General features: G+C 40.4%; 1 protein-coding gene across 4 annotated transcripts in view; it reads right to left on the reverse strand.

Moving 5' to 3' along the window:
* pcnx1 (pecanex 1) overlaps positions 1 to 12,324 on the reverse strand; it is a 275,876-nt gene that overhangs the window by 48,301 nt on the left and 215,251 nt on the right. For all 4 annotated transcript variants that reach the window (XM_067991270.1, XM_067991269.1, XM_067991272.1 and 1 more), the window contains 5 exons: positions 11,617 to 11,758; positions 10,510 to 10,687; positions 5,412 to 5,520; positions 4,185 to 4,314; positions 2,021 to 2,079 (listed from right to left, as the gene is read on the reverse strand). In XM_067991270.1, coding sequence (XP_067847371.1) covers positions 2,021 to 2,079; positions 4,185 to 4,314; positions 5,412 to 5,520; positions 10,510 to 10,687; positions 11,617 to 11,758 — 618 coding nt within the window. The remainder of the gene's footprint in view (positions 1 to 2,020; positions 2,080 to 4,184; positions 4,315 to 5,411; positions 5,521 to 10,509; positions 10,688 to 11,616; positions 11,759 to 12,324) is intronic.

Raw genomic sequence — 12,324 nt, forward strand, 5'->3', positions numbered from 1 at the left:
TAATGCAATCCTGTAAATTTTTATCTGAATTGAGGTTTGAAAATTTGCAGTTTAAAAGGGGATGGTTTGTAAACAAAAATGTTTGGAAAATGTTTCTCCACTGGTTTGGTGAACACACAACATAACATCCAGCACTGCAGTGCAGTGATGTCATGCACAAAGCAATGGACAGAGTTTTTCCATTCCTGATGATGAAGATAATCCACCTCATTTAAAACCTGAATGCATAGGCTGCAATGTAGTATCAGCCTTTTAGCACACCTCAATGTGAATAATAAGAGGTCCTTCGCTCCAGTCAAACATTGTGAAACATGCTCCATCCTATCACAGGGTAATAACAGTAGGTCCAAATACTTCAATATTAAAAGCTCTGAAATGTTGTTTATGGAAATGGCACCAGTCTTTACATTCTGAAAACGTCAAAACCAGCCAAAGAACATTGTTTCTCAGAGGTCTTTATTGCTCACCTTGAACAGAAAGCAAAATAATATATTTGCACACACTGACAAAGGAAGGCAGTGCAACAAGCACAAAAACAGCAAGATTTTCAGTTTACTCAACTTTGAAAATGAAATGACAGAAAATAATATTAAGTGAAAATGGAAGACAGTTCATTACGAGTATGCGTGAAAGCCACTTGATAGTCCATAGAAAATCATTCTCTACTCATAAACCAGATAATACTGATGGCTAATATATTGCAATCCCAATTCAATCTTCAGTAACTCACTTTGCCGAAACTATCTTGCACTGCTGTTACACTGCTGGTACTGGTATGGTACCAGTCCAATTTTTGGAGCAGTGTGGACAGTCATTGCATAGTTGTGTTGTCTGCTCACAGCTCATCTGGAAGCTCTGTGGATGTGTTCTCAGGCGGGTTCCACTGATATTATTTGGAAAATTGGCAACATTGTGGTGCATGTTTGATGCTGTTCTACTGCAGCTTTCAATAAGGTATTATTTCCACTTAAGCAGTATAAATGGCAACATTAAACAGAAAAGATGATTGACACTAGTAATTGAGCTCAACTGAGTTGAGGATCTATTCTCAATACTTCTTGACCCTACCTTGTAAAAATGGCACTCTCTCACTCCCCACCTCGAGTGAACATCTTATCAAAACATACAGTATGGAATCAGAGGTGGGGTGAAATAGGACTTGAGAAATAACTTGTAGTGTCAGAATGATACCGGAGCTTAGAGGGTTAAATTATGAGGACCCGTTTCATAAACATGGCTTGTGTTCCCTTGAGTATAGAAGATTGAGAGGTGATCTGATCGAAGTGTTTAAAATGTTAAAAGGATTTGATAGGGTCGATACAAAGAAACTATTTCTTCTGATGGCGGAATCAAGAACAAGAAGGTATAATGTTAAAATTAGAGCTAGGCCATTTAAGAGGGAAATCAGGAGAGAATTTTTTTCTTGAAGGGTAGTCAAAATCTGGAATTTTCTCCCCCAAAAGGCTGTGGATGCTGGGACAATTGGAACTTTCAAGATTGAGATCGATAGATTTTTAAAGGTAAGGGTACTGAGGGATATGGAGCTAAGGCAGATAAATTAAATTGAAGTGCAGATCAGCCATGATCTAATTGAATGGTGGGGCAGGCTCGAGGGGTTGAATGGCCTACACCTGTTCCTACATTCCTATACCAAAATCCAGAAAACATAAACCAAAGACACGATCAAAGGGATAAGTTTTAAGAGGGTCTTGAAGGAACAGAGAGAGGTAGGAAGGCAAAGCGTTTTTGGGAGAAAGTTCCAGAAAAGGGCAGAGTGAATGATTGGTCTCCTACGGTGAATTGGATGGAGCAGGGGAATTATCAACATTACTTCATGGTCATAAAATATGGGTAAACAAATCACTGCATCTCAGGGCACACATGAACTGTAGCAAATGATGCTATAACAGCTCAGGCCATTCAAATGTGAGGTAGCTCTGTGTTTGATTGTACAGTAAAGATTTTGCTTGAATGGCATTAATATAATCATTTAAAAAAATATATATATTTTGTAGCCTACCTGGGTTTCTGTCGAGCTGAGATGCCAACCTGGTATTCGAATGATCCACCCGTTTTGTGCTATAAAACAAAGTGAAGTTTTAACACAGAAACCTGCAGCACACAAAATAAAATTGTAGTATTCATCAATGACATGACACGCCAAATCAGTGACAGGGTGATAAGGGTCAGGTCCAAAAATCCCCCCACTCACAAGTTTATAATCTCAGCCTTGACGAAAGGCTAGAGGTGAGAGGGAAGGAGAGAAGATATAAACCATCGGAGTGAGTGTTACTCAGGCACTATCCATGTAACTCCTAGGGGCTGTTAATACAGTGGCACTGGAAGCAGAGAAGTGAAGGAGGTAGACTCTGGCCTTTCATCTCCAATACCAGGTTTCATATCCAGTTTGAAGTGATGGTTTGAAAGTCTCTTCTGTCTGCTGGCTGTAAGGGTCCTTTGTGAAATACGTTTGGGGAGTCTCAATGTGGTTCCTTGTGGGTATAGGCTGACAGAACAAAATTGTCCTTGATTTATCACTAATTGGCAATCTCACTCAGAGATCATAGGGTAGCTACTGTGGGAAATAAGGAAAAAATGTTATGTTGGTAAAGTCGAGGGTGCTCTTCTGAGGTTATGGCTAAGGCACAATGTCAGGGCAGAGTAGCGGGAGTTTTACTTTGCATCTGGCTGTGCTATAGTTGTACTGAGATTACTTAATGCTGACACTCCATTCCTGAAATGGGAACATTTCGATTCCCCAGTAAAAACATTCCTCGTAAAATTTAAAATCATTTTTTTTAAATATGGAGGTAGAGCGCCTGCCATCTACAGCACTCCGTTGTATGAAGAAGTCAATCTCCAGAGATCCAACAGTGTTAGAGACCCAACTTTCTATAGATCCCATGAGCTACCAACAACCTCCAATCAGCTTTTGTGCTGTTATTTTTGAGGAGTGGTGACAGGGTTACATGTAAACAGGTGTAGTGCTGGAGCCATTCCACAATGCACAATATTATTAATTGTAAAGTACTTCGGGAGAAAAACAACAACAACTTGCACGTATTGGGTGCCTTTAACTTCGTAAAACGTCCCAAGGCGCTTCATAGGAGCGATCAAACAAAATTTGACACCGAGGCACATGAACAGATATTAGGACAGGTGATTGAAAGCTTGGATAAAGAGGTAAGTTTTAAGGAGCGACTTAAAGGAGGAAAGGTGGAGAGGCGGAGAGGTTAAGGGAGGGAAATCCAGAGATTAGGGCCTAGGCAGCTAAAGGCACAGCCACCAATGATGGAGCATTTAAAACCGGGGATGCGCTAGAGGCCAGAAATGGAGGTGCACAGGGATCTCGAAGGGTTGTATGACTGGAGGAGGTTACAGAGATAGGGAAGGGTGAGGCCATGGAGGGATTTGAAAACAAGGATGGGAATTTTAACATTGAGGCATTGCCACACTGGGAACCAATGCAGGTCTGCAAGTACAGGGGTGATGGGTGAGCTGGACTTAGAGCGAGTTAGGATACGGGCAACAGAGTTTTGGATGAGCTCGAGTTTACGGACAGTGGTAGGTGGGAGACCGGCCAGGAGAACATTGGAATAGTCCAGTCTGGAGGTAACAAAGGCATGGATGAGGGTTTCAGCAGCAGGTGAGCTGAGGCAGGGGCGGAGACAGGCAATGTTATGGAGGTGGAAGTCGGTGGTCTTTGTAATGGAGAGGATATGGGGTCGGAAGTTCAGTTCAGGGTCAAATAGGACGCCGAGATTGTGAACAGTCTGGGTTAGCCTGAGACAGCAGCCAGGGAGAGGGATGGAATCAGTGGCTAGGGAACAGAGTTTGTGGCAGAACAGCAGTGGCAAAGAAGAAACCGAAAGAGAGTGAAAATAGACTGACTTTTCATGAATTTTACTTTAAGTTCCATGACTTCTAACCACGATTTTCTCAAAAGTTTATCATGGCAAAATTACAGCCCCATAGATTATAAATGTCAAGTTCTTAAATTAGATGCCAGTGTCCTGTTAGCATCATCTAGTGTCAATAAAGAAAATTCCAATACATCCAAGGAGTGATAAGGAAAGAAAAATGACAATCTGTTAGATAGCAAAGGGAAAATTGCTTTGTAAAAAAAACACACCATTTTTACCCACATGTATACAATTGCATCACATTCTCAACAAAGCACTTACTTGTAGTCCCTTTCCCAGAACTTGACTGGGCGTACATATGAAGTAATGAATATTGCACTTCCAAGAAATGGGTTTAAAGGAGTTGAGAATAAAGCTGATACCATCGCCTGGACAAATAACATGGCTGAATCTGAAGCAAGACAATGGTTAAGGAACAAAAAAGCATATCACAACCACACCACACACTGCAGTGAAACCCCTGAAACGATGGCATAAAATGGGCCAAAGGGCCTTCTCCATCAAAATCTATCGAGACCACGTTATAAAGCACTGTACATTTGCCCAATATCTGCACTGCTTCAGACTTGTCTTCCTTTCGTGTTAACATGTGTATCTGTCATCTGTAACAATGGTCTTTAGTCTACTCGTGCTTTGTGATTCAATTGTCCAAAGTGACATACAAAGTAGTAATCTACAATTCCAATAAGAAACAGACTTGCTCCACCCTTGAGAAGTGCTGTCAAAAGTCCTGAGTGAGCTCACATGCCAGTAGCATTATTTGTTTAAAGTCATAGCTGTGCATGGACTTTTAACTGTGCCGACCTGAAAGAGACTTCGGAATTGTGTGTTGTGACTCTGACACCTCTGTGCAGGGGAAGCCTCCTTGCAGCACAAGCCTCCTTGCAGCACGAGTTGTTGCTAACTAAGTCAAAGGTGGCTCAAATACAGCACTTAGTCACTTAATTGCAGTTTAGCTTTCAGTCGATATAAATGCATTCTAATTGTCTGGTTTCACAAAGTAGTTTAGATGGTGTTTTTCCGGGTATGTCAGCCCAAAATATTCCCATGTAAATTTCAATGATGTCAGAATTAAGCGGAATACGGTAGACTCTTTACAAGGCTAACAATATCACAACCTAGATCATGAAACACATTTTCATGGTTGCTAATAGCGAACTACTTTAAATCCCTTACCCCTTATAACAAAGAGTACCTTATAACAGCAATGCATGATAAAAGTGAATTGCCTTTGTGCGTTTAAAGCATATCTTTAGATCTGTGTGTGGTTTAATTCAGCTTGGATTACTGCTCTCATTTGAGTTTTATTGCAGGAGGAGATTTACTGCTCGTCTGAGCATTAGGCTATTCCAAGTGCACGGCTAATCCTCAATTCACAAAACTAACAAGTAGACGTTTATGATATCCTGCGCTGCTAATGCAGTACATCGCACAGCAAATGGAGGTCCAAACAATATTAACCATTCCCAAAGCACGAGTACAGGATACGGGGCACAGCAAAAGGCTGAGCAAAAGCATGAAACGCTGATCCCCATGTGATTTGCCAAGGAGCGATGTAAGTGAAGACAAATCTCAGTCTGTAGAAAAGTTCCCATAACTAAAATCAAATGGAAAAATATTAAACATATACATTTTTGCAATTCAACACTTGAATTCAGATTACACTTCAATGGAATACTGTATATTTATTTCATGGAGAAATGAAGGACCTATATCCAGTCCCCTCATCACATAGCACGGGACTACACACCATTTCTAGCAGAGGGCAAGTAAATGACCTGCTCCTAGACCTGCTGGCATCCCTTGGTGCAAGAACAGGGAAAGAGAATAAGTGGAAACACTCTTAAAATTGTACTCATGATACCATCAGCCTTCATACTTGCAGGTCCTATAAATCTTTTGTCCCACATCACATCATATTATTTTCACCTACAAATGGTGTCAGAAAATCTCCACAGCATACAGACGGATTACAGAAATTGATTCAAAAAGAAAATTTGCCATTTAACACATATTCTAAATATCAGATAGGTAGCTGCAATCTCTGTTTTTGAGATACCATCCATATAAATTGTTCTCGTTTATAACATCAGATAATTTCCTCAATTACACTGCAACTGATTTGGAGTATCCATTTTCCTTGTAAAAATACAGGTGGGGAATAGTGGAAAAAATATGAAAAACTTTGATTGAAGAATGATAAATGTTTGCAATAATCCTACCAAGCAAAGTAATAGAAGCAAAAACACAAGGCTTATTCAACTTGCAATTAGATGCCATGATGGAGAAGTTAATATACTGGAAGGATGGGCTTCAATGAGCCCATTCAGGCTTTTTCTTATAAATATCAAGTTTATTCCATATGCGAGAAAGGCCAGAATAAATCATAGAATAGTTACTACACAGAAGGCGGCCATTCAGCCCATCGAGCCCGTGCCGGCTCTCTGCAAGAGCAATCCAGCCAGTCCCACTCTCCCGCCCTTTCCCCGTAGTCCTGCAAATTTTTTTCCTTCAAGTACTTATCCAGCTCCCTTTTGAAAGCAACAATTGAATCCGCCTCAATCACGCTTTCAGGCAGTGCATTCCAGATCATAACCACTCGCTGCGTAAAAAAGTTTTTCCTCATGTCACCTTTAGTTCTTTTGCCAATTGCATTAAACTTGTGTCCTCTGGTTCTTGACCATTCTGCCAATGGGAACAGTTTCTCTCTATCTAATCTGTCTTGACCCATCATGATTTTTAGCATCTCTATCAAATCTCCTCTCAACCTTCTCTGCTCTAAGGAGAACAACCCCAGCTTCTCCAGTCTATCCATGTAACTGAAGTTCCTCATCCCTGGAGCCATTCTAGTAAATCTTTTCTGCACCCTCTCTAAGGTCTTTACATCCTTCCTAAAGTGCAGTGCCCAAAATTGGACACAACACTCCAGTTGTGGCTGAACCAGTGTTTTATAAAGGTTCATCATAACTTCCTTGCTTTTGTACTCTATGCCTCTATTTATAAAGCCCAGGATCCTGTATGCTTTTTTTAAACCGCTTTCTCAAACTGCCCTACCACCTTCAGCGATTTGTGCATGCATAACTCCAGGTCCCTCTGTTTCTGCACCCCCTTTAGAATTGTACCATTTAGTTATTATTGCCTCTCCTCATTCTTCCTACCAAAATGTATCACTTTGCACTTCTCTGTGTTAAATTTCATCTGCCACGTGTCCGCGCATTCCACCAGCCTGTCTATGTCCTGTTGAAGTCTATCACTATCCTCCTCACTGTTTACTACACTTCCAAGTTTTGTGTCATCTGCAAATTTGAAAATGATGCCCTGTACACCCAGGTCCAAGTCATTAATATACATCAAAAAAAGCAGTGGTCCTAGTACTGACCCCTGGGGAACACCACTGCATACCCTCCTCCAATCCGAATAACAACCGTTCACCACTACTCTCTGTTTCCTGTCACTTAGCCAATTTCGTATCCATGCTGCCACTGCCCCTTTTATTCCATGGGCTTCAACTTTCTGACAAGCCTATTATGTGGTGCTTTATCAAGCGCCTTTTGAAAGCCCATATACACAACATAAATTGCATTGCCCTCATCAACCCTCTATGTTATCTCATCAAAAAACTCAATCAAGTTAGTGAAACAAAATTTGCCTTTAACAAATCCGTGCTGGCTTTCCTTAATTAATCCACACTTGTCCAAGTGACTGTTAATTTTGTCCCGGATTATCATTACTAAAAGTTTCCTTACCACCGAGGTTAAACTGACTGGCCTATAGTTGAACGAGGGTGTAACATTTGCAATTCTCCAGTCCTTTGGCATCACCCCCATATCTATGGAGGATTGGAAGATTATGGCCAGCACCTCCGCAATTTCCACCCTTATTTCCCTCAGCAACCTAGGATGCATCCCATCCGGACCGGGTGACTTATCTACTTTAAGTACATCCAGCTTTTCTAGTACCTCCTCTTAATCAATTTTTAGCCCATCTAGTATCTCAACTACCTCCTCTTTAACTGTGACTCTGGCAGCATCTTCTTCCTTGGTAAAGACAGATGCAAAGTACTCATTTAGTACCTCCGCCATCCCCTCTGCCTCCATACGTAAATCTCCTTTTTGGTCACTAATTGGCCCCACCCCTCCTCTTACTACCCGTTTACTGTTTATATGCCTGTAGTGGATTTCTGGATTCCCTTTTATGTTAGTTGCCAGTCTATTCTCATACTCTCTCTTTGCCCCTCTTATTTCCTTTTTCACTTCTCCTCTGAACTTTCTATATTCAGCCTGGTTCTCACTTGTATTATCAACCTGACATCAGTCATAGGCCCCCTTTTTCTGCTTCATCTTACTCTCCATCTCTTTCGTCATCCAGGGAGCTCTGACTTTAGTTGCCCTACCTTTCTCCCTCATGGGAATGTACCTAGACTGTATCTGAACCATCTCTTCTTTAAAGGCCATCCATTGTTCGATTACAGTTTTGCCTGCCAATCTTTCATTCCAATTTACCCGGGCCATATCTGTTCTCAACCCACTGAAATTGCCCGTCCTCCAATTAAGTATTTTTACTCTAGATTTCTCCTTGTTCTTTTCCATCGCTTATCTAAACCTTATGATACTATGACCACTGTTCCCCAAATGTTCCCCCACTAATACTTGCTCCACTTGACCCACCTCATTCCCCAGATCCAGCAACGCCTCCTCTTCCTCGTTGGGCCGAAAACGTACTGATCAAGAAAGTTCTCCTGAACACACTTCAGAAATTCTTCTCCCTCTCTGCCCTTCACACTATTACTATCCCAGTCTATATTAGGATAATTGAAGTCCCCCATTATCACTACACTTTGGCTCTTGCACCTTTCTGCAATTACCCTGCAAATTTGCTCCTCTATCTTCTTCCCACTAGTTGGAGGCCTATAGAATACACCCAGTAGTGTAATGGCACCTCTATTGTTTCTTAACTCTAAACAAATAGATTCTGTCCTTGACCCCTCCAGGACATCCTCTCTCTCCAGCACTGCAATATTCTCCTTAATCAATACTTCCACCCGCCCCCATCTTTCTTTCCTTCCCTATCTTTCCTGAACACCTTGTATCCAGGAATATTTAGTACCCAATCCTGCCCTTTTTTGAGCCAGGTTTCCCTTATCACCTCTACATCATATTCCCATGTGACTGTTTGCACCTGCAGCTCACCAACCTTATTTACCTCGCTTTGTGCGTTTACACACATGCACTGTAAACATATCTTAGACCTTCTCATATTCTCCCTTAGACTGAGCTCACCTAATACCGTACTATTTCTTACTCTAGTGCTATCTGTCTCTCCCAATCTTTGTGTACCTTGTTTCTCCTTTCTAATGCTACATCCTGGTGCCCCTCGCCCCGCCAAATTAATTTAAACCCTCCTCCACAGCACTAGTGAACCTTTCCACAAGGACATTGGTCTCAGCCCTGTTGAGGAGCAACCCGTTCAGCTTGTACAGGTCTCACCTCCCCCAGAACCAGTCCCAATGCCCCAGGAATCTAAAGCCCTCCTTCCTACACCATCTCTCTAGCCATGCATTCATCATCCTATCCTCTTATTTCCGTACTCACTAGCGCGTGGCACTGGGACTAATCCAGAGATTACTACCTTTGAGGTCCTGCTAATTAATCTCTTTCTTAGCTCCTTAAAATCTGCCTGCAGGACCTCATCCCTCTTTCTACCGATTTCGTTGGTACCGATATGGACCATGACCTCTGGCTGTTCACCCTCCCCCTTCAGAATAAGTTTGCACATTCTGTTTACATTTTTTTGAGAATACGAGAAGGTCTAAGATAGGTTTACAGTGCATGTATATAAACGCACGAAGCGTGGTGAATAAGGTTGGTGAGCTGCAGGTGCAAATAGTCACATGGGAATATGATGTAGAGGTATTTGGATGTTCCTCATCATGTCATGCAGCTCACTTTCTCCAAATGGAGCATTCTACTGCCATACACATCTTCTGAACAGGGACTTAACATTAAATTCATAGGATATCTCAACTCCAGCCAGTACAAATTGAAACAAAGTGTTCAGATCAGTATTGAGATCAGTAGTTCCATATTACAAAAAATTACAGAACCATGTTTGATTATAATATTGCTAACAAATTGCCAAGTTTTTAAGAATTAATATGCAACATAATTGAGACTCACTGAAGATACTTTATCCATCTCAAAATGTATATGCTCGTCAATTTCACAAATCCACTGCTTATTCAATCATTCTTATCATTAGGCTTGTGTGCACCGATTTCAGCAGATATGTCAATAACATCACCAGTTGGTTGAAGTTGGATTTCCAAAAGAAAATGTTCATCTTCCTTAGTTTGTTTGATGATGGTTTTGATATCAATGTTACAGAGTAGCTTTACTTACTTTGTATTCCTTCCTTAGTTAACAGACAATGGGCAAGTTAGATCTTACTTGCAATTATCTCTGCTATCCTACACTACAGAAATCATTGACATGTGGAAAGCTGATCAGCTCTCATTCACTGCTAGAAAGATCTACATACTGTTTGTCTTATATCAGTCAACTCTGTTTTTGCTCTTATGATAACATACCTTACTGAACAATATGGACATGAAGAAGAGGTCCAAAAGCAGAGTCTCTGAAAAGGCTTTGTAGTCGAAGGTGAAGAAGAGCACAGTGAAAACAACAGTCACATATTGGTACGTGGGACTACTGTAAAACGATCGAAGCAATTTCATCCCTGCTATGGTGATCATTAGTGCACCAAACCTAGAGGAGAGTACAGATTTGGTTCTTGAGAGTACCATACTTAAAGCAAACAACTGTGACCAACTAGTCAAGCAAAAATATGAGGATTTAATCATTAGGGTTATCAAGAAGCACAATAAATGCTTCACAAATTCTATTCCAAATAATAGTGCCATTCTTCTATTTAATAAATAGATTTGCTTATTTATTACTGAATAAATTAATGCATCAAAAAGTTTCACATCTCTATGAATGTATGATTTTATGAGCACAGCTTTCTGATTGATCTGATTAGTCCCCGTAGCAGTGATAATGCCATATGGATGGCACAGATCAAAGAATCACATTCGACAAGAAACCCTGAAGGAATCCATTACAGTTCCACATCAAAACTTAAAAGTTTAAGTACGTTAAAATAACAGCATGCATTCTAAGCTGAAAGCCTAGGCCTGGTCAAACCCCAGGTCTCTGGACCAGCCTCAAATTTATTTATGAACAAATCTAGTCAGATGTGTCAACTGCATTACATTAAAAAAAATCATCCATGAGCCACCATGGGAAATCATTTATCATACAATATAAAACATTAAAAAAAATACTATGAATATAGATTTATATTGGTTGATGGTTGACAAGTAGTTACCCAAGCTCATGGATAACCCAGGGGGAAAGAGACAAGCAGAGGTAAAACACAATTTGTGGGAATGGATCTAAAGTAAAACATAAACAGCACTTAATATTCATGGCAGGTCAGCCTAAGCTGCTCCCTTATGCTTCGTGAGCAGCCAGTTCCGGGAAGTTGCTGACAAGACCTATGAAATGATCGAATGACTACCTGCTGGCTCTGTCAGAAATGATATATGGCACAGGGAAACTTATAAAAGAAAAAAAAATGTAATTATCATAGGGGCATAGGTGAAGAAGAGAATAATAAAAGAGAAACACCTTACTCTGCGTCCAGTTTCTTTGGGCTCGCTATCGTCTTAGCGCTGCTGCTCAGCTCATTGAGGACGATCAGTGGATAAATGACGTTCTTTTCCACAAAGAGAAGCCAAACGTAAATATTTTCAAACCACATGACATGAGCAGCATCTGTGAGAAAATAACAGTTAAGGTGGCTTTCCGAAGGACACACAGCCAAACAATTCATCATTAGAGCACAACCTGGGCAAAGTGGTCATCCTGCAGATGCTTTAACAAGAATTTATTTTCAGCACATATAAATATCACTGGTTATCACTGAAATTTGTGACTAAAATATTTTTTTACAAATATTCCCATTTAAACAACTCACACTTTTAGTAATGAAAATATTAAAGTTACACAAATAGATTAACACACTTTCTACTTAATATTTTGAACACTTTGAAACTATTTCTAGGCCGAAATGAAATGCACAAGGCAAGGTGTTTTATTTGCCAAAGGTGTGAAGATGGAAATTCTTTCTCTAATATAAACTGAACCTTACAAATGACTTGTAATGATATTTACATTTTGATAAATGCAGAAATGTTTCTTTAAAAATGGACCCAATGAAATACTTAAGAGCACTGGAAGTAGACACATGCCAATAAAATGCAAAATTGGGAAAGAAGGAGCTTGTGATATACCCTATCTGGGGCTGATATTACCATCTTCACTGTTTCATTTATCTCTTA

The sequence above is a fragment of the Heptranchias perlo genome, chromosome 10, assembly GCF_035084215.1.
Source record: "Heptranchias perlo isolate sHepPer1 chromosome 10, sHepPer1.hap1, whole genome shotgun sequence".
NCBI classification, from domain to species: Eukaryota; Metazoa; Chordata; class Chondrichthyes; order Hexanchiformes; family Hexanchidae; genus Heptranchias; species Heptranchias perlo.